Source organism: Balaenoptera musculus, chromosome 2 (assembly GCF_009873245.2).
Source record: "Balaenoptera musculus isolate JJ_BM4_2016_0621 chromosome 2, mBalMus1.pri.v3, whole genome shotgun sequence".
In the NCBI taxonomy this organism is placed as follows: domain Eukaryota; kingdom Metazoa; phylum Chordata; class Mammalia; order Artiodactyla; family Balaenopteridae; genus Balaenoptera; species Balaenoptera musculus.
This window is the reverse complement of record NC_045786.1, coordinates 90494783-90517769: the sequence shown is the minus strand read 5'-3', so window position 1 is coordinate 90517769 and position 22987 is coordinate 90494783. Positions and strand designations below refer to the sequence as shown.

Sequence of the window (22987 nt, the reverse complement as noted above, 5' to 3'; positions counted from 1 at the left end):
ACTGAAAGTGAGGGGATGGAAAAAGATATTCCATGCAAATGGAAATCAAAAGAAAGCTGGAGTAGCTATACGCATATCAGATAAAATAGACTTTAAAATAAAGAATGTTACAAGAGACAAGGAAGGACACTACATAATGATCCAGGGATCAATCCAAGAAGAAGATATAACAATTATAAATATATATGCACCCAACATAGGAGCACCTCAATACATAAGGCAACTGCTAACAGCTCTAAAAGAGGAAATAGACAGTAACACAATAATAGTGGGGGACTTTAACACCTCACTTACACCAATGGACAGATCATCCAAAATGAAAATAAATAAGGAAACAGAAGCTTTAAATGACACAATAGACCAGATAGATTTAATCGATATTTATAGGACATTCCATCCAAAAACAGCAGATTACACGTTCTTCTCAAGTGCGCATGGAACATTCTCGAGGATAGATCACATCTTGGGTCACAAATCAAGCCTCAGTAAATTTAAGAAAATTGAAATCATATCAAGCATCTTTTCTGACCACAACGCTATGAGATTAGAAATGAATTACAGGGAAAAAAACGTAAAAAACACAAACACATGGAGGCTAAACAATACGTTACTAAATAACCAAGAGATCACTGAAGAAATCAAAGAGGAAATCAAAAAATACCTAGAGACAAATGACAATGAAAACACGACGACCCAAAACCTATGGGATGCAGCAAAAGCGGTTCTAAGAGGGAAGTTTATAGCTATACAAGCCTACCTAAAGAAACAAGAAAAAGCTCAAGTAAACAATCTAACCTTACACCTAAAGAAACTAGAGAAAGAAGAACAAACAAAACCCAAAGTTAGCAGAAGGAAAGAAATCATAAAGATCAGAGCAGAAATAAATGAAATAGAAACAAAGAAAACAAGAGCAAAGATCAATAAAACTAAAAGTTGGTTCTTTGAGAAGATAAACAAAATTGATAAGCCATTAGCCAGACTCATCAAGAAAAAGAGGGAGAGGACTCAAATCAATAAAGTCAGAAATGAAAGAGGAGAAGTTACAACAGACATGGCAGAAATACAAAGCATCCTAAGAGACTACTACAAGCAACTTTATGCCAATAAAATGGACAACCTGGAAGAAATGGACAAATTCTTAGAAAGGTATAACCTTCCAAGACTGAATCAGGAAGAAACAGAAAATATGAACAGACCAATCACAAGTAATGAAATTGAAACTGTGATTAAAAATCTTCCAACAAACAAAAGTCCAGGACCAGATGGCTTCACAGGTGAATTCTATCAAACATTTAGAGAAGAGCTAACACCCATCCTTCTCAAGCTCTTCCAAAAAATTGCAGAGGAAGGAACACTCCCAAACTCATTCTATGAGGCCACCATCACCCTGATACCAAAACCAGACAAAGACACTACAAAAAAAGAAAATTACAGACCAATATCACTGATGAATATAGATGCAAAAATCCTCAACAAAATACTAGCAAACAGAATCCAACAACACATTAAACGGATCATACACCACGATCAAGTGGGATTTATCCCAGGGATGCAAGGATTCTTCAATATACGCAAATCAATCAATGTGATACACCATATTAACAAATTGAAGAATAAAAACCATATGATCATCTCAATAGATGAAGAAAAAGCTTTTGACAAAATTCAACACCCATTTCTGATAAAAACTCTCCAGAAAGTGGGCATAGAGGGAACTTTCCTCAACATAATAAAGGCCATATACGACAAACCCACAGCAAACATCATTCTCAATGGTGAAAAACTGAAAGCATTTCCTCTAAGATCAGGAACGAGACAAGGATGTCCACTCTCACCACTATTATTCAACATAGTTCTGGAAGTCCTAGCCACGGCAATCAGAGAAGAAAAAGAAATAAAAGGAATACAAATTGGAAAAGAAGAAGTAAAACTGTCACTGTTTGCGGATGACATGATACTATACATAGAGAATCCTAAAACTGCCACCAGAAAACTGCTAGAGCTAATTAATGAATATGGTAAAGTTGCAGGATACAAAATTAATGCACAGAAATCTCTTGCATTCCTATACACTAATGATGAAAAATCTGAAAGAGAAATTATGGAAACACTCCCATTTACCATTGCAACAAAAAGAATAAAATACCTAGGAATAAACCTACCTAGGGAGACAAAAGACCTGTATGCAGAAAACTATAAGACACTGATGAAAGAAATTAAAGATGATACCAACAGATGGAGAGATATACCATGTTCTTGGATTGGAAGAATCAACATTGTGAAAATGAGTATACTACCCAAAGCAATCTACAGATTCAATGCAATCCCTATCAAATTACCAATGGCATTTTTTACGGAGCTAGAACAAATAATCTTAAAATTTGTATGGAGACACAAAAGACCCCGAATAGCCAAAGCAGTCTTGAGGCAAAAAAACAGAGCTGGAGGAATCAGACTCCCTGACTTCAGACTATACTACAAAGCTACAGTAATCAAGACAATATGGTACTGGCACAAAAACAGAAACATAGATCAATGGAACAAGATAGAAAGCCCAGAGATTAACCCACGCACCTATGGTCAACTAATCTATGACAAAGGAGGCAAAGATATACAATGGAGAAAAGACAGTCTCTTCAATAAGTGGTTCTGGGAAAACTGGACAGCTACATGTAAAAGAATGAAATTAGAATACTCCCTAACACCATACACAAAAATAAACTCAAAATGGATTACAGACCTAAATATAAGACAGGAGACTATAAAACTCTTAGAGGAAAACATAGGAAGAACACTCTTTGACATAAATCACAGCAAGATCTTTTTTGATCCACCTCCTAGAGTAATGGAAATAAAAACAAAAATAAACAAGTGGGACCTAATGAAACTTCAAAGCTTTTGCACAGCAAAGGAAACCATAAACAAGACGAAAAGACAACCCTCAGAATGGGAGAAAATATTTGCAAATGAATCAACGGACAAAGGATTAATCTCCAAAATATATAAACAGCTCATTCAGCTCAATATCAAAGAAACAAACACCCCAATCCAAAAATGGGCAGAAGACCTAAATAGACATTTCTCCAAAGAAGACATACAGATACAGATGGCCACGAAGCACATGAAAAGATGCTCAACATCACTAATTATTAGAGAAATGCAAATCAAAACTACAATGAGGTATCACCTCACTCCTGTTAGAATGGGCATCATCAGAAAATCTACAAACAACAAATGCTGGAGAGGGTGTGGAGAAAAGGGAACCCTCTTGCACTGTTGGTGGGAATGTAAATTGATACAGCCACTATGGAGAACAATATGGAGGTTCCTTAAAAAACTAAAAATAGAATTACCATATGACCCAGCAATCCCACTACTGGGCATATACCCAGAGAAAACCGTAATTCAAAAAGACACATGCACCCGAATGTTCATTGCAGCACTATTTACAATAGCCAGGTCATGGAAGCAACCTAAATGCCCATCAACAGATGAATGGATAAAGAAGTTGTGGTACGTATATACAATGGAATATTACTCAGCCATAAAAAGGAACGAAATTGAGTCATTTGTTGAGACGTGGATGGATCTAGAGACTGTCATACAGAGTGAAGTAAGTCAGAAAGAGAGAAACAAATATCGTATATTAATGCATGTATGTGGAACCTAAAAAAATGGTACAGATGAGCCAGTTTGCAGGGCAGAAGTTGAGACACAGATGTAGAGAATGGACATATGGACACCAAGGGGGGAAAACTGCGGTGAGGTGGGGATGGTGGTGTGCTGAATTGGGCGATTGGGATTGACATGTATACACTGATGTGTATAAAATTGATGCCTAATAAGAACCTGCAGTATAAAAAAACAAACAAAACAAAACAAAAAAAAAAGAAATATTAACTGTTGACAAAATAGTTGACGAAATTCCCATTTAAGGAATAGCACAGAGCAGAGCCAGAATTCAAACCCTGTCCTGCCTGAATCCAAAAGCCAACACCCTCAGCCTCTCCCTGCCCTGCTCCATCATGTGGACAGAGTAGACAGTGGGTTATCAGAAGGGGCAGGGATCCATCAAAGGCTGTGCGTGCCCGCGTTTGAATCCCCACTGTCTAGCACAGTTCCTGGCATGCAGGAGTTACTTAATTTTGTTGAAAGAATGAATGAGGGAATGAATGAATGTTGAAGATGAGGTTTGGTCCATCCTTGGTTGCTCAAATTGTCTGTGTTTTCTGGAAGAGGAGATCTACTAGAAAATAATTTGCTGTCCCTCTTCCTTCTGGTAAGTTCTGATTTGAATTCAGAACTCTTCGGACACCTTTGGGAGTGGGGCAGATAGCCATAGGCCTGGATAGAAATTAGATGGGAAGCCCTGCTTTGGGGTCAAGCAACAGCCAAAGTTGGTTCCTCCCTGGGGCGTGGGCAGTCGGAAGGGTCCGGGTGTTATCTGAGCTCACCCTGATGTCCGGGATGGCAGCATCCCATGGGGATCCCACTGCCCTACCACGGCCCACATGGCTCTCACAGCAGCTGGGTCCCAACACAGGCTGCCTCTCTTCTTGGGCAGACGCTGCTCAGATCATTGGATATCAGAGCTGGAAGGAACCTCACTGGGCTCATCCTCCGTGTGGTGGCCATGAGAAGGGGCCCAGCCGACCTCCAACTACAGGAGTGTAATTGGCTGACAGCCCAGCTACCATGCTCCGAAATCCATGGCTGAGTTTGTTCTAAGGCCACACTTCCCGCTGGGCTGGTCCCAGCCCATGACTGAGCGTGGCAGGGATCCTGAGACAGGCCCACTGTGGTGGAGGGGAGGGGGCGGTGCCAGACTCCTCTGATGGCCAACTTGGCTGGGGGACTCTCCAAGGGTCACTGTGCTGACCTTTCAGACCGCACAGTGGGCTAGGATGCTTCCACCCGGCCTTTCCTTCCCTCTCTCCTCCACTTGGGGTCAGGCTTACATCACAGTCTGACGGCTCCCTCCCCATTTTCTCTCACAGGTTCTCAGAGGGCCCGCTGCCTCTCCGAAAGGCTGCACCTAAGCCACCCCTGATGTGAGGGTCTCAGTCATAACCTAAAGGGACTCGGGAAGACAATCCCACCATCTGCCTGCATCGTGCGTTCTGATGCCTCATGCTTCTTACGGCCCAAGGGTGCATCTGCAGATCTAACCTAACTCCCTCCTGCTGTGATGTACCTCCCGAGGCCCCAGTGAAGGCAGAGGGCTGGGCATCAGCCCTGGGTGGGTTGGGCCCCAGGGGAAGCTGAGCACCTACCTCGTCCGCCAGACAGGCCTCGACCAGCAGGCCCCAGAAGTCTGTGAAGGTGACTTTGTAGCCTTCCTGCTTGCGCTGCTGCAGCTCCTCCTGGAATCTGAGGAGCTGATCTGGGAACAGAGCGGGCATCTTGTCCTTGACTACGTGCCTCCGCGCCTCGTGGATGGCAAGCTCCAGGTTTTTGGAGGACCAGTCAGGGTCACGGTACAAGGTAGCCATGGTCCTGGAGAGAGACAGGCGTGGCTGAGAGAGCTGAGCCAGCCCTGGTCTGATCGACCCTGGACCTTGGCAGGAAAGGAGGTGGGCAGGTCATGGGAAACCCTCACCCGCCAGGAGAGGAGCCTGGAGCAAATGGGGTGAGGCCTGGTCGGGGAGGGGAGAACATTCTTACTCAAAGTCACAATTGCTGCCGTTTCTTGACTGCCTGCCGTGTGCCAGGTGGAGTACATTGCTTAACAGTGAAGATTCTGGACCCAGATCTTCCTGGGTTCAAAACCAGACTCTGCCACTCACCAGCCATGTGATCTGGGCAAGGTACCTAACTGCTCCTCACCTCAGTTTTCCCATCTGTGGAATGGGGAGAAGGATGATAACTGTACCTACCTCACAGCGTTATTGTGAAGATGGCGTGAGTCAATGTAAAAGGATTAGGACAGTACCCGGCCCGAAGTAAGTGCTGGGGCCAGCACTTGACCCCAGGCTTTGCTGATTCCAAATCCTGGACTCTTCCCACTCTGCCACATTAATTCCCATAATTGTGATGCCAGCTAAAGACTTACTTCCCCTTCTTCTTCTTAACTTCTATGTGGGCAGTGGGGAGGAGTAAAACAAAGATAGAGATCCCCCTAGCCCTGGGTCTTTGCCTCTGTCTGCCTCTGCTTGGCCTGGACCTGGCTTTTCTCAGTCTAGGTCAGGACAGCACCCAGGAATCCCCCTCCCCACAGTGGACCCAGTCTACAGCTGCACAGCTGTCTGAGCAGCGGCCTCTTCCTTCAGGAGATTTCTTCAACAAAAAGTACCCTGCTCTGCATAAGGTTCACGCTGTTACTTTCATACCTTTAAAAAACTTTAAAAAAACATTACAAATGATTGATTTTGATTTTACAAAACTCCTTCCCAGTGCTTCCCCAGGCCAGGAGACACCCTACCCACACCCTAGCTGGGTCTGAGTTCCTCCCAGTTTCCTGCCTGGTCCAGAGGTAGGCCAGGAGGATGCAGGTGCCCCTCTACCCTGATGCAAGCAGGTTTATCTCCTTAACCTACTTCCCACGGGCAGCGGTTTATCGGTGAGATTAAGAATGTGGGCCCCTCCCCCACCCCACCCCCCCGCAAAAAAGAATGTGGGCCCTGGACTCAGACAGCCTGGGTTGAAATCCCAGCTCTACCGCTCATTAGCTGAGTGACCCTGGGCAAATTCCTTTCTTCCTCCAGCTGTAAAATGAGCATAATGACAGCATCTTCCTCATAGTCTTCTTGTGAAGAAGAAATGAGATAGTCCATTGGAAGCAGTCACCCCAGTGCTTGGTGCAGAGGCAATGCCGGTAATTGTCAGCTATCCTTCTGTCCCACCTGGGCTGAAGCCTCGGGGTCTCTGGTGCACCAGGAACCCTTGGTTTTCCTCACATCCACCCCCTCAAATGAAAGTTACCCAGAGCCCCTCCAGGATGAGGGACACAGCTTGGGACGTTGAGGGCTCTGAGGCCCACTAGTTACACACAGAATAAGATGCAGCCCTGGCTGAGAGGATGTGGGTGGTCACAAGGCCTGGGTCACCCTAGACCAGGGCTGCATTATGACTTTGGTGGGCCCCTTCCACCATAAAAATATTAAAAATTATCTCCTATGACTGTTGTATAAAGACAAATATAGTGATATATTCCTATATATTAAAACATTCTCTTCAACCTAGAAGGTTCTTTTTAAAGAACTTAAAAGAAATTACAACATCTTTGTGGGCCGCCACCGGCATCGTGAATCCCAGGTGCCGTGGCTCCTGTGGAGAAGCCGGCCTCGCGCTGGCCTCACCTGTCGGGGGAGCTGAGGGCTCACTCTCCCTGCTCACCAGCCAAGAGTGAGGACGGGGAGCCCGAGGATGCCTGCAGGGCAGAGGGAGCACGCAGGGATGGGGGTGGGCTGGAACGTGGCAGCCAGAGCAGTGGGCCAGCTCCACCCACCCCAGGAGACTTGGCACAGTCTGAGAGAGGGCAGCTGCTGGGGAGATGCACCAGTGGCACCAGTGGTTCACTCATAACTGGCTGCCACGCTCCTGGGACCCTGCCATAGTAATGGAGTAATGACCAACACGTGTCCCTGGTGTACCCAGTACTGGGAGAGCATCTCACAACAACCCCATGAGGTCAGGGCTATTACGATCCCCACTTGACAGATACAGAAAATGAGACTCAGAGAAGTTCAGCTGCATTCCCAAGGTCACACAGCTGTGAGGGGTAGAGCTGCCCAGGTGTCATGAGTCACTCTAACTTGGGGCGGATGAGCTTTACCAGAGACCCCACCCCCGCCCACCGGCCAGTCTGTTGGCTGCTTGCTCTGGGCTTCACCAGACAGTGGCCCCCAGCTCCTTACCAGGTGGCCCCTGACAGGCCAGTGATGTAGCTGGCACAGTTCAGGATGTTCAGCTTCTGCAGCCCCAGCAGGTGGCCGTACATGGCAGTCATGGATCTTATTCCACCCCCAGTGGCCATGATGGCTATCAGTGGGACCTGGGGGCACATGGAGGCAGACTGTTGGGGCAATGCTGGGTAGGGGAAGACTTGGAGTGACAGGCGCTTAGAAGGAACAGTGGAAGAGGAAGAGCTGGCTACAGAGAGCAGAGAGTGGGGACTGAGTGACCTGAAAACTGCCTTTCACAGAGTGTCAAGCCGCCTGGTAGGTCTAGAACTGGACCTTAGTTCCAAACCCAATGGTCGGTGTCGGGCTTGGTAAATTAGAAAGCCGTGGCTGGAAGAGTTCTTGGCACTATTAATCTAGCTCTCAGTTAACAGATGATGAACTGGGGCCAGAGGGCTGGGTGGCTCGCTCAAGAACCCAGCTAAGTGTGTGATTCCCTAATGGCTGCAAATCAACACCTGCTGTAGAGGGATTTGATGTCAGGGCACATGATATGTGGTCCCTAGAGACCATATGTGTAAAAGCAGGAGTAAATGGATTTTTGATGTGGGAAGCACAGTTGTCCTCTCTGGGTTTACTTAGGTTTAAGGTGTCCTCAGTGTGTTTCCCTATAGACGGGAGAGCGACGCGTGGAGTCTTTGCCAAGACTCACTCTGTTTTCATCTGAATGGGGACTGTAAGACCTACTGTCGGCCGAAGCCCCCATCACAGCCCTCCTCAGGGACGAGGTCTCTGTCTACACCTGTGGTCGGCCTCTGAAGCGCGGGCTCTCCGAGGGCTGACCTGCTGCTCAGGGGAGTGTGAGCCTCAGCCCCTAGCAGGGAGGTGACAGAGGGCTCTGGCAAAGGTACCATCATCTACGCTGTGCGCAGAAGCTGGCCCTGCGTGAGGAAGCTGCTTCTCTCCAGCCCCCCAGTGCTGTTCATTCTGGGGTGTGTGTGTGTGTGTGTGTGTGTGTGCGTGTGTGTGTGTGTGTGTGCGTGTGTGTGCACGCGCGTGCGCATATATTTGGGGGAAGGGAGAATTGAAGAATGAAAGGCCCAGGGCCTTTTGGGTGGAGGTGTGCAGAATGTGGGAGGTGGTGGAGCTTCCAGTGTTTTCGTGGCTGGGGAAAGGATGCCACATTGTCCCGTGTAGGTAAGACATCATTCATCACCTCAGGATCTGTTAGTGCACGGGGAGCAGCAGCTGGGGCTCCTTCCTTTCTCTCTACTCTGCCCTTCCTGCCCCTTGCGAACACACAACTGAATCACATCCAGCACAGCCCTCACCTGGGCACCTGGAACCTCAGCAGTAAGGGCCACCAGGAAAGGCAGTGCTGAGGCTGCCCTGGGGCAAGGGAGGGACTGCAGGGGGCAGCTGGCAGGCACAGTGTTCGAAGGACAAGCCTGGCTCTGAGCGGACCTCTGCTCACCCACCTCGTCTGCCTGCAGGTCCTCCTCCAGCTGCAACACCTCCTTCAGCGCCTCAGCCACCACCACCCTCCGCTTCTGCAGGAACTCCAGCTCTGCCTGGCACAGGCTGAAGCCCAGCCGCACGTCCAGTGCCTGGGAGCTGTGGGGACAGAGGACCTTGGCTGAGCGGGTCTGTAGACGCCACCTCCATGGAGAAGACATGGCTTTAGGGTCAGTTGGACCTAGGCTCGAAGGCTGGTTCTGCCAGGAATCACCTTTGTGACCTTGGGCCCCTGCTTTCTCATCTGTAAAATGGGGCTAATCGTGCTTAACTCCTGGCACTGTCTTCAGCACTTAATGAGATAACAAATGTAAAGCCCCAAAGCCTTAGCTGGTGCACTGTAAGCAGGTACTTAACACAATTAGGGACGCACTGAACCCTCTGCCTCCTCAACGAGACCTGGAAAGTCTTGAAAGTCTTCCCCCGCACACCTTCTAGAGCCCAAGGCCAGACATGGGTGACAAGAGGCCCTGAGATCCTTTTGGCCAGTCCCTCTGAATAAGGCTCTACAGTAGGGCTCTTCTGAGCTGGATAAACAAGGTCCTGTTCTCATGGAGCTCATATTCCTTGGTGAGCTTTTCCTGCTCCCAGAGTAAAAATCACCCTGTGTGACAATAACCGTTCACATCCCTGATCTCACCCTGTCACCCCCACAGGTCTGCAAGGTGGGTGGGGCAGGAAGAGCATGCCCAACGCTTGCCCTCTTTTTATCACATCCCTGATGTGAGCAAGTCCAGGCTTCTGGCCTGGCATCCAAGCCCCCACCTGATCTCTCCAACCTCACCTCCTGCTACTTCCTGGAAGGGTCCATCAGCTCTCAGAGCCCAGGAGTAGTCTGGGTTCTGAGCCTCCTCCCTCTGCCCACCAACATCCCTTGCATCCTCCAAGGCCCTGCTCCCCAGTGACTCCAGGAGAATGGACCTTGACAATTTCCAGCCTGAGTCTTAGTGACCTGAGTAACTATAAAGGTCACATCTTCTTGAAGGCAGAGCCTGGGAGCTCTCCCGTTATGTTTCCTTCATGTCTGGTATAGGCCTGCAGACACAGCTGTGAGGAAATCTTCCCTTGGCCTCAACAGGAATGAATAATAAAACAGCAATAATAATAACATTTGTTGATATTTTCTGAGTTTTCCACTTGGCAGATCACTGATTTCTTCACATGTGTAATCTCACTGGATCCTCAAAGCAACCCAATGATAGACAGTACTCTTGGTATTGCTCTAATTTATAGATGAGAAAAACTGAGATTTAGAGAGGCTTAATAACTTGACCAAGGACAAACAGCTATCAAATTGTAAATGGAAGCTACAGTCACTTGATCTTCAACAAGGGTGCCAAGACAATTCAAAGGGGGAAAGAACAGTCTTTTCACCAAAAGATGCTGTGACAACTGGATATCCACATGCAAAAGAATGAAGTTGGACCCCTATTTCACACTGTATATACAAATTAACTCAAAATTGATCATAGACCCAAATTGAGAGCTAAAACTATAAAACTCTGAAAAGAAAACATGGGAGTAAATCTTCATGACCTTGGATTAGGCAATGGTTATTTAAATATGTCACCAGAAGCACAAGTGACAAGAAAAAATATACATACACTGAAGTTCACCAAAATTGAAAACTTCTGTGCTTCAAAGAACACCATTAAGAATGTGAAAGACAGTCTCCAGAACAGGAAAAATGTTTAGAAGTCATATATCTGACAAGGGGCTTGTATCTAGAATATACAAAGAACTTTTACAAGTTAACCATAAAAGGCAAATCACCCACTTTAAAAATGGGTAAAGGATTTGAATAGATATTCTCCGAAGAAGATATACAAATGGCCCATAAGCCTGTGAAAAGATGCTCAACATCCCTGGCCATCAGGGAAATGCAAATCAACACCACAACAAGATACCACTTTAAGTCCCTAAAGATAAATAAGTCAGAGGGACAGACCGAAAGAGGGCACTTTACCAGGGTGTAGACTTCATGTGTAATTCACAATTCTTGTTCTGGGAATTGAAAGATGAAAAGTTTGTCAGGGATGACAGTTCAGAGCCAAGTGCTCCCAACCAAGTAAGAGGAGACTCACCACACGGTGCCCCCCGCCCCCCCCTGGGTGCTTGACTTAGCGCATGCAGCGCCCGCCCGCGCATGCGCACATAGGTTCTCTTCTGGACCCTCGCCCCCAACCTGGCTCAGCTTCCACACCCTGTCTTTGGCTCCACACTGCAGCTCAGCAGTCTCCTACCCGCCAAGACTCCTCTACCCTGCCTGACAGACCCACCACGAGCCATGCTCCCCACCCCGGCCCCCCAGGCTCGCCCCGTCTCCCTTCCACAGGCACTCCAGGCTACGCTGCTCAGGGATCCCTTCCCAGACCCAGGCCCTCACCACAGGCAGGGTCACCGCCTGGCCGTCACGGAGGCAATCCAGGGGCTGGCACACAGGGCCATTCTTGCCCGCACCGCAGCAGGAAAGCTGGAAGGATGGGCCGTTTTGTGAGGGGAGGGGCTCCTCCCGCCGCCCGCCTGAACCAGCCCCTAACCCCCTACTGCCGCAGCCTCCTACCTCAGAGCTCCGTTGGCTCTTGGGCACTTCCACCTGGACCTGGGGCTGGAAGTACCTGGGGAAGTGGAAGCAGGCAGGGTTTGGGCGGCAGGTCTCCAGGCAGTGTGAGATGTGCTGGGTGTGCTCGAAGGACTCCGTCACTGTCACCAGGAGGCCCTTCACTGGAAGAGAGGACGAGAGGGCTGAGACCCCTGGGAAGCCTCCCACTTCCCACCCCAACTCAGCCCAGTAAAAGGCCTAGGGGAGGCACCCAGGACAGGGGTTTAGAATTACCGAGGGCACTGGTTAAAATGCCCCAGAGAGTCTCATTCTGAAGGGCCAGGCGGGGCCCAGGAATCTGCGTTTTTACAAGGCTTTTTGTGTGTTTGTGTGTGTGTGTGTGTGTGTGTGTGTGTGTGTGTGTGTGTGTGTGTGAGGTCTGAGAGGCTGAGTTTTCTGGACTAGCCCTCCTAGGTTCTGCTCCTCCACAAGGTGCCCCAAAGTTACCTTCCCACTGCACTGAAAGCAGGCCCTCTCCTTGCTGCCAGTTTGGGGGCAGAGCCTCTTCCTTCCGCCTCCCTCCCCCATGCCAGTGGGGCTCTGTGCCGCTCTCCTCTCTGCAGACAGGGCTGGAAGCCTTGCATGGGGGGGATGGGGTGGAGTGGTGAGAAGGAGAGTCGTGTATTTGCGGATCTCTTAGGTCCCTGCCAGCTATAAAATGCTAGGACTCCATTAATTGCAGTCTGACTAGAGGAAAGGGTGCAGCTAGAGGGGACTTGGGTGTTGTCGGGGCCCTCCTGCCCTGGGTGCTGACCACTGCTCTAGACCCAGGGAACCCCCCATCTGGCAGGCGTGTGGCGAAGACTGGTGTGGACAGATGAGCAGTACTGTGTCACTGACCCGTGGTCCAGGGCGTTCATCAAGCCCGGGAAGCTCTGAGGGTCTTGTGGGGACCTGAAGAGCAGGCCCTTCTTAGAGCAGGGGGAGGACAGTGGTTAATGACCCCTGAGGGTGAAGTGATCCCAAGGAGTGTCAACCAAGCTTTTGGTTCCCCATGGAGCCCAGGGCAGCCATGGAGCAGCCAACTCTGGTGTTGACAGGGCTGGGAAGTGGCACTGCTACCCCCCAGCAGGCAGAGGTAGTAAAAGGGCTCACTTTTCCTATTCTTCTGTCTCCTGGATTCTGCATGAACCTCCAGGCAGGACACTTGTCGAGACTGAAACAAAGGAAGGGGAGGTCATTTTGAGCACAAGCTGCCCGGGATGATCTACCAGGCCACAAACTCCCAAAGACTGATTTTCGGGGGAGAGATTTCCTTGAATCCTGAGGCTTTAGATGCATCTAATTGAAATGGCTGTACCAACAGCCTAATTATGAAAACCTTTTTAATTCTGAACTTGTGCTTATAGAGAGATTGGAGTTGGGGGACTGATTCTGAGAGTGGGTGCTTTTATTAGGGAGGTTCCTGAGGTCGTCGTTTTGGGAGATGGGATGCTGGTCCAGGTGTTTCCTCCCCAGGAGCAGGAGCCCAGCTGCTGCCCCCACCACTGCCCGCAACCCCTTTGTCTGGCGTCAGTTAGTCTGACTCCTAGCGGGCTCTGGGACAAGGGCCCAAGTTGGGCCTGGTTTTCCCTCCCACAGTTCTGTTCCCAAGAGCAGCAGCCACAGGTGGCCTCTGGAGCCACAGGAGCCTGGAAGGACAATTACCACCAGCACGCCATTGGTGATGAGACTTTCAGGTGGAGAGGGGCTGAAAAATAAAATGAGAACTCCTGGTCAAGTCATATCGTTCTTTCTAAAAATTTATTTTATTGAAGTAGAGTTGATTTACAACATTGTGTTAATTTCTACTGTGCAGCAAAGTGACTCAGTTATATACATTCTTTTTCATATTCTTTTCCATTATGGTTTATCACAGGATATTGAATATAGTTCCCTGTGCTATACAGTAGGACCTTGTTGTTTATCCATCCTATATACAATAGTTTGCACCTGCTAATTCCAAATTCCCAATCCAACCCTCCCCTACCCCCTCTTCCCCTTGGCAACCACAAGTCTATTCTCTAAGTCATATCATTCTTGACTGATTTCTCACAAAGGTGACAAACAGCCTACGTAGGGTCAATAAGGAGATAGCAGAGCCTTCTTAATCCTTGTGAAAAATACTGGCTTAAGAAACCTTAGATCTGCAGATTGTCAAGGGGAAAACTGGCATACATTTTAAATAGAATGTCCAGGAAAAAAAAAGATTTATAGGTTAGAGGGAGTAGAAGAGTTTCTTTTCTTTTTCTTCCTTAAAGGGTAGCTGTTCTTTATGTCCAACCAGATGCAACTGCATGGAGTTATGAGGATAAACAGGTTGCAAGAAAAGGCCAGAGCCCACCATCTCGAGCAGATGTAACAGTTCTGGTAGTAAAACGGACTCATCCTCCCTTCTGTGCTTTATTTAATTTGTGCATTTAACAAATAGTTTTGACCCAGCTAGAGAGGGGCCTGGTGAGCGTGAAATGTCCTTGTGTTACAAAGCTGAGAAAACCTCCAAGGTTTGCAATTCACCTAGGGTGAGTCCACAGCCCTCCCTTGTCAAAATTAAGCCCAAGATGACTGTGTTTCCAGATCAACTCTGATTACCAGTGCTGACGTATTTCATTTTGTAAGCCACTTTCTAATTCACCCAAGGAATGTTTTTCCCCCTAAAAGTCCTGTCAAACCAAGAACTGAAGGAGAGAGCCCAGATTTTCTTTAATGTGAAACAAAGTTGATTTTAATTTGTCAAATTTAATTTAAATTTTAATTTAAGTTGATTTTAATGAGGCACCTCCAATAGTTCCAAGACCCCCTATGCAGAGGATTCTCGGGGTGGAATTTGACAAGCGCTCTTGTTCTAGTTCCTGCCTCTCATTGTCCCCCTGTCCCTGGGCTGATCATAAGTCCAGGGGACTCAGTTCTGCCAGGGTTAAGAAGCTGGATGCCCAATCACAAGGCACACTGCTGCCCCAGGGCAGGCTTGTCCCCTCCCGGCAGGGGCCCGACTCCCCTCTCTCACCACCCTTTCCTTTCCTTTCTCTCTCTGTGTCCTCTTCTCCCCACACTCCAGCTCTGTGACCCAATTCCACTTGAGTCCACGGCATAGTCATACCTCCAGGACCCTGGATCTTTTTCTTAATTGGACATGATGAGAAATAACCCCACATCTCTGTCCTGAGCCTCCCCTTGACTTGGTTCCAGAGTTGGCTGCAGAGGGGCATGGCCTCTGCTTCAGGCCAGGGTTTGGGGGAGTTTGTTCTAACAGTCCTGGGTCCAGGAGGAGATGCCTTGGTCCTGACCTCTTTCTCAGCATGGCCTCAAGAAGGCCCCATCCCCATGGTGGCAGGAAGTCTTCCCAGAGGCCACTCTCAGAAATGCTGGGGAGCTGAGGCAGGTGATTTGGCCAGAGTACTAGATCTTTAAAGCAATACTGACATCGGTAGACCTGGATGAGAAGGGGTGGGGCCCAGGCACCTACGGGATTTAGAAGTTCCCAAGTGATTCTGATGCACAGTGAGGAGCGTCAGGGGTGGGCGTAGAAGTGGGGGTGGGGAACTGCAGAAAGGAGGACCCAGCTGTACAGTGCCTGTGCCCAGAAACTGCTTTGGGGTCAGGACCTTGGTGGAATCCTTGGGGGTTGGGTCCTACTCACCTCTCCTCCAGCAGGAACTCCACCTCCAGCTCCTCCATGCCCTGCAGGGGGAGGAAGAGACTGCAGTTGTGAGCTGTGTCTACACCTCTCTGCAGACCAGGATCCTGTGCCATCCCAGGAGACCCTGTGGACCTGCCCCTGTCCTTCGCACACGGCTGTCCTGCTGTCTTGGAGTGGGGGCAGCTGCTCCTGGCTCTTTTTGTCCCCTCTGCCTCCCTCTGTCCCCAAGTCTTTGATATCAGGAACATCACTGACCACCCAGGGGAGGGTCAGGGTGTGGAGGTGACCCCTAGCCCCAGCAGGTAACTCTCTCTGCCCCAGAACATTTTCCTTTCATCTTCTCCCTCCAGCTTCCATTGCTCTCCTTCTTCCCCAAGGGGCTCAGGGCCTGGGGCAAGGGAGATATTGCCCCCAGCAAGCTCAACTCTGAAGGCTAGGAGCCCCTTCCTTCAGCTACTGCTTTGCATCTCTTGCTGTGTAACCTCAGGAAGTCATGACCTCCCTCACTGGACCTTAATTTCCCCACAGAGTATAAGCCAGGTGAGGGCAGGGATGCTTGTCCCTGAGGTGTCCCCAGTGCACGGAACAGTGCCTGGCCCATAGGGCATTCAAATACTTGTTGAATGAATTGATAACATCCTGGGCCTTTTCAGCTCTGACTTTTTCTGATTTGCAGATTTGCACTCCTTTATCCTTATCTGTCCTCTGTCCCCTGGGACCATCCCAGAAGCAGGACTCTGAGGGAAGAAAGGGAATCAACACTTATTCTGTCTCCATTTTGTACTATGAACAGTGCTAGATGCCTTAATTATGTATTCTCATTTAAGCCTTGCAGTGACCCTGTGTGGTAGGTATTATTATCACTATTGCATAGACAAGGAAACAGAACTCAGAGGAATTAAGTAATTTCTGCAGGGTCACAGAGCTATTGATAGTAAGCCAAAGCGCTGGGATTTGAACAGCAGTGCTGTCTTCTCCTGACCTGGCTACAGAGAGAGGATCCCTTAGAACAGCATCATAGGAATAACCAGCTGCCCCTCGTGAAGCAGGAGGCTGAGGGCTGGGGCACCTGCACCCACCTCTGTGTTGAGTGGGAACTTCATGTGCGTTTTCTCTCGGAAGCAGAGCTTGGTGAGGTCATAGAGAACTGTCAAGAAATGGTCATCTGGTGTCACTGTGTCTTCATCACAGACGCTCAGCTCTAGCACGTTCTAGGGGAGAACGGAGGGTGCAAGTCTGGTTACCAAGGTTGCATCAACCCATTCCCAGGATGATGGCCCTGACCTCAGTCCTAGTGAGGAGGTGGGTCTGAGGGATGGGGACCAGCACAGCTCAGGTGTGAGGGACATCTGTAGGGACATGAATTAAGAGAGGAAAGTGTCTATTCCCTTCTTTGCAACTCTCTGAAGCCTTCCTGCCCTTCTTCTCTGATTCTCCTACTGGGGAATCTTGCTCTTTTGCAAGCTTGGCAGGGGCTTGTGAAGTGTGAGGGATTTCATTTCACCTGGGGGAGAGATGGAAGGGCACAGCAGACAAGAACCCTGTCAAGACATAGAATGTATCCAGCATTGGACCCAGGAGCTGAAGACAGTTCCTTTGGCACTAGAAAACCGAGCCAAGGGAAGCTAACATCTTCACACTCCAGGGGAGTGATGTGGCAAAGATTATAGAGGGTTTGACTGGGTTGGGATGACATATTGGAACTCTATCCTTTGGCTCATCAGCCCCTAAAGAGGTCTCATGGATGGTCCCAAAGCAGTATGTCAAGGATGGAGCAGCTACCCTGTCATCTGGCTGAACTCTAAGGTCAATGATTTTAGGTGACATGGATTGGCCTCTGAGGCCACTTTTTCCAAGGATCCTGGGAGATGTAGGTTGGGGCTGGGTTTGCCTCTTTGGTCCCTATCTAGTGGACATGAGGTGGTTCTGGGGGTTCCCAGCTGAATGAGACCTGTTGACTTTGTAATGACTAGAAACCAGGTGTGTCCCTGAACCAACCCAGCAGCCCCATAGATCTTCAGACAAAAGAAACACAAATTCTGGTTTCAAGATGGTAGGCTGAGCCCAAACTGAAATCCCCCTTTCTCACTAAAAACCATATATATGATAGAAAAGATATTTTTAAAACAATAAATATAAAGCCCTTCTTGAAAACAAAAAGGATATGTCATTAACTCGGAATGGAGAAGCATCCCTAAAATATGAAAGCAGTAAGCTCGATGGAGCTGTCAAGCCTCAAATGCCTCAAGACTGGGTTTGATGCCTCCATGATGAGGCCAAGCTTGTCTTAAGGGCACCCTGCTGACGCTGTCACAACTCAGGATGTTCAAGAGAGGATTCTCCCTCAGGAGATATGAGCTCAACTTAGAGTCACCATATATCTGAAGAAAACAAATACCATGAAACAGCAACTCAGCAAATGAAGAACACACACCCACGGAATTAGAAATAATAAAGCCATCTAAAAAGGATTTAAGATAGAGAAAGCCCTCTGGCCGGAATTAGACTGGTCTCAGACCTAGTGAGTAGAATGGCTCTTCTCTACATTCTCCTGTTTGGAGTATGTTCTGGAAGATACTGGAAACACACTCTATTTTGGGGCAGGAGACATCCAGTTCCAGTGACAATTAGGTAGAAGGACAAGAGAGACAGGAAAGAGGGTAGAAGGATAAGTATGCCTGGAGAGACAAGCGTGAGACAGGCAGAAGGAAGGAGTGGGTGAGTGGGGAGACAGGTCGATAAGAGGACAAGAAGTTGGTAGAAGGAAAGACAAATAGGGACTTCCCTGGTGATGCAGTGGTTAAGAATCTGCCTGCCAATGCAGGGGACACAGGTTCGATCCCTGGTCTGAGAAGATCCCACACGCCATGGAGCAGTTAAGCCCGTGTGCCGCAACTACTGAGCCTGCGCTCTAGAGCCCGCAAGCCACGACTACTGAGCCCGCGTGCCACAACTACTGAAGTCTACGTGCCTAGAGCCCATGCTCCGCAACAAGAGAAACCACCGCAATGAGAAGCCTGCACACCGTAATGAAGAGTAGCCCCCACTCACTGCAACTAGAGAAAGCCTGCACACAGCAACGAGGACCAAATGCAGCCAAAATAATAAATAAATAAATAAATTTATTTAAAAAAAAAGACAAATAGTCATTATACTACAAAGTCACAGTAATCAAAACAGTATGGTACTGGCACAAAAACAGAAATATAGATCAATGGAACAGGATAGAAAGTCCAGAGATAAACCCATGCACTTATGGCCACCTAATCTATGACAAAAGAGGCAAGAATATACAATGGAGAAAGACAGTCTCTTCAATAACTGGGGCTGGGACAACTGGACAGCTACATGTAAAAGAATGAAATTAGAACACTCCCTAACACCATACACAAAAATAAACTCAAAATGGATTAAAGACCTAAGGCTGGATACTATAAAACTCTTGGAGGAAAATGTAGGCAGAACATTCTCTGATATAAATCATAGCAAGATCTTTTTCAATCCACCACCTAGAGTAATGAAAATAAAAACAAAAATAAACAAATGGGACCTAATTAAACTTAAAACCTTTTGCACAGCAAAGGAAACCATAAACAAAACGAAAAGACAACCTTCAGAGTGGGAGAAAGTATTTGCAAATGAAGCAACTGACAAGGGATTAATCTCCAAAATATACCAACTGCTCATGCAGCTCAATAAAAGAAAAAGAAAGAAAAAAACCAAAAACAACTAAAAAACTAAACAACCCAATCAAAAAATGGGCAGAAGATCTAAATAGACATTTCTCCAAAGAAGACATAGAGATGGTCAAAAAGCACACGAAAAAGTGCTCAACATCGCTAATTATTAGAGAAATGCAAATCAAAACTGCAATGAGGTATCATTTCACACCAGTCAGAATGGCCATCATCAAAAAAAATCTACAACAATAAATGCTGGAGAAGGTGTGGAGAAAGGGGAACCCTCCTACACTGTTGGTGGGAATGTAAATTGCTATAGCCACTATAGAGAACAGTATGGAGGTTCTTTAAAAAACTAAAAATAGAGCTACTATATGACCTAGCAATCCCATTCCTAGGTATATATCCAGAGAAAACCATAATTTGAAAGGATGCATGCACCCCAATGTTCATTGCAGCACTATTTACGATAGCCAGGACATGGAAACAACCTAAATGTCCATCGACAGAGGAATGGATAAAGAAGATGTGGTACATATATACAATGGAATATTACTCAGCCATAAAAAGGAATGAAATAGTGTCATATGCAGAGACGTGGATGGACCTAGAGACTGTCAAACAGAGTGAAGTCAGAAAGAGAAAAACAAATATCGTATAATATCACTTATACGTGGAATCTAGAAAAACAGTAGAGATGAACTTATTTGCAAAGAAGAAATAGAGTCACAGATGTAGAGGACAAACTTATGGTTACTAAGGGGGGAAGGTGGGTGGGATGAAATGGGAGATTGGGACTGACATATATACACTACTATAGATAAAATAGATAATTAATGAGAACCTACTGTATAGCACGGGGAACTCTACTCAGTGCTCTGTGGTGACCTAAATGGGAAGGAAATCTAAAAAAGAGTGGTTATATGTATACGTATAACTGATTCACTTTGCTGTAAAGCAAGAAACTAACACAACATTGTAAAGCAACTGTACTCCAATAAAAATTAATTTAAAAAAAGAAAGAAAGACAAATAGTCATAAGAAGGGCACATGATCAAAGACAAGGACAAGCCGGCAAGGAGGGGAATAGCAAGCAGGGCAGGCAGGTGCTGGCCCCCACGTCTCACCTTCACTTGGGTCTGGATCTGGAACTTGAAGGTTTCATTCCACTCTGGGTTTCGGCAGTTGGAGATGGTCCTAGTCCTCAGCCTCTTATGAGAGGTGGTGGGCAGCCAGAGGCTCACAAAGCAGTCTGTCTGGCTTGCTGTCCGAGGAAGACAAGGGTGGAAGGGGAGCGTGAGGAGCCAACCCAGGTCCAGAGAGGAAAGAGTGTGGAGGCAGAAGCCAGCTTCTGGTCCCCTCCTGACTCATGGCTCTGACTCTCCAGAGACCTTTGTCCCAGAACCCTGAGAAGGTCACGGACTGCAGGCTAGAGGTTTCACAGAGGGGACCCAGGTCCCACTGACTGTTCTCGTGGACACAGATGGCCTCTGGCTCTTCTCAGCAGCACCATGGCTCTCTGAGCAAACACCTGTTGGTTTGGCACAAGGTACAGCTGCACAATTTTCCCTCTGCCAGGGGAAGATCTGGAGGACTAGCCCCCAAGGGTCCAGTTTATCTCTTGCCTTAGCCCAGGGCACCAGGGAAACCACAGTAGGGCCCAGCTCTTCCTCTGGGCTGAGGAGCAGCAAGGATTAGAAGGGACACCATCGGCTGGGAGTCAGCCTAGAGGGCCCCAGTGGGGAAGGGCTTGAGTGGAACAAGCTATTCAGCAGGATCTAGGGGCAGGGACTACCATCCACACATGACTAACGTCTCAGATACACCACAACGGGCTTTTCATATCTCTACTGGTCTCCCCACATGCGGTGTGTGACCCAAGAAGCCCTCACATCTAAGACCACATACTTTATTTTTCATTTGAAAGAACAACCCAGCTGTGATGCTGCTGTAAGTGCTCTGGAGAAGGACAAAGGCTGTGACCTCAACAGGCCCTCCTAAAGTGAAAGAAGGCCTCCTGGGTCTTCTGTTTGGAGCAGCAGAAGGCATATGGTGAAAAATGGCAGCCCAGCCCAGCTCCTTCCCTCCATTCTACCTGGGAGGAGGGAGGAAGAGGTGCCACGATTGCCCTTGTCACTCTTCTGGCACTCTGCTTTGGTCATTCCCAGGGTACCCACCCAATTCGTAGAGAACGGGAACAGTCAATACAGTTTCCAGTGTCAGAGAGTCTTCTAGATAGTAAAGCTGGGCAGGGATGAGAGTTCTGTACTGATAAGACTCATCCAAACTACCTCCTAATTATAATTAATAATGTCCTGTGAGAGTGGAACCAGAGGTGGCCCCCCTCCCCAGACTGACTTAGTCCTATATCGTCTCTATACTGAGAACTTTATCAGACTTAATAACCATGGTTTGCATCACAAGCATCCCTAGTTTCTGATTTCATCCCTGCTGTCTGGTTAATATGTGAGGGCTCACCATTCAATGAATTGGAATTCATGGCCTTCCTCCCATTGAATAGAGGTGAGATGACACTGTCCTTTAGATGTCATAATCATCATTAATCCAAACACAAAGAATGACCCAAACCCAACAGAATCAAAAGAAAATGATGACATCATCCCTATCTTTCCTTCCACACCCAACCTATTCTTCCTCACCGGCAACTCAGGTGTCCTGACTAGACACCAAATATCGCCCTTGGCTCTCACCTTGAGTCGACTTAACTCCTTGGAGCTCTCCAGCCTATCCACTTCTCCCTACTCGCATGGCCACTGCCTTGGTGCAAGCCACCTTCATCTCTGCTGCCACCGCCCCAATGGGTGCCCTGTCTTCTGTCCTGCCCCACCCTAATCTTTTCCATTTAGAGAAACCAGAGGGCTCTTTTCCCATCTGACCATGTCACTCTCCAGTTTAAGATCCTTTAGTGGCTCCCATATGCCTTCAGGAAGGAGTCCCACCCATTCAGCATGCCTGCCCCTCCCACTTCCCCAGCCTCAGCTTCATCTTTCCAGCTTCCCTATCACCCCAGCCCCTGCCCTGCCCCCAAACACGCACACACACACACACACACACACGCGCACACACACACAGAGGTGCGTGCACAAATGCACGCACGTAAACACTCACACACATGTGCCACCACTCACACTCCAGACTCCAGCCAAACCCAGTCCCTTGTAGGTCTCAAAGGCCATGCCATCTTGCAATGAACACCCTTCTGTTCCTCTTTCATGCCACCCTTCCTTGGTTAGCCCCTTCAGGTTGCAGAAGAGACCTCCTCTGGAAGCCTCGTCTGAACCTCCAAGTCTGGGCCAGGTGCCCCTTGTAGCCCAGGGCCCTCTGTTCTCCTCCCGATGGAGCACTGGCTACAGTTCACTGCAATGGCAGGTCGGTGCATCTGTCTCCACCGCCCACTGCACCCTGGGAAGCTCAGGAGACCCATGTTGGCACCGCTAGTTATTTGTTGAATAAGTGAATGATAGAAAAGCCCAACTTCCTGCTATTGGGCTGTATCAGTACCCAAGAAATTCTGGGCTGAGTCACCACAGATACAGATAGGCAAGTTGGCATGTTTAATGGCTCTGCTGAGGGAGACTCCCTGGGGACCTGCTTAGTCCTCCTGGACCCCTCCCTTGGCTTTTCCTGGGCTCTGGGGCACCTCCTGCTGGTCTGCCTCCTGTGCACAAGGAGCCTGCAGGCAGGGACCCACCAGCCCTCCACCCACTTG

At 48.2% G+C, this 22987-nt stretch overlaps 1 protein-coding gene across 3 annotated transcripts in view; it reads right to left on the bottom strand.

Annotated features, from left to right (window-relative positions):
* The window catches only part of PLA2G4E (phospholipase A2 group IVE), a 64580-nt gene that overhangs the window by 16496 nt on the left and 25097 nt on the right, over positions 1 to 22987 (bottom strand). For all 3 annotated transcript variants that reach the window (XM_036845148.1, XM_036845145.1, XM_036845146.1), the window contains exons 3-13: positions 20385 to 20521; positions 16657 to 16788; positions 15578 to 15618; positions 13606 to 13648; positions 13054 to 13114; positions 11920 to 12080; positions 11743 to 11829; positions 11323 to 11360; positions 9320 to 9455; positions 7857 to 7993; positions 5274 to 5496 (exon numbers count right to left, since the gene is read on the bottom strand). In XM_036845148.1, coding sequence (XP_036701043.1) covers positions 5274 to 5496; positions 7857 to 7993; positions 9320 to 9455; positions 11323 to 11360; positions 11743 to 11829; positions 11920 to 12080; positions 13054 to 13114; positions 13606 to 13648; positions 15578 to 15618; positions 16657 to 16788; positions 20385 to 20521 — 1196 coding nt within the window. The remainder of the gene's footprint in view (positions 1 to 5273; positions 5497 to 7856; positions 7994 to 9319; positions 9456 to 11322; positions 11361 to 11742; positions 11830 to 11919; positions 12081 to 13053; positions 13115 to 13605; positions 13649 to 15577; positions 15619 to 16656; positions 16789 to 20384; positions 20522 to 22987) is intronic.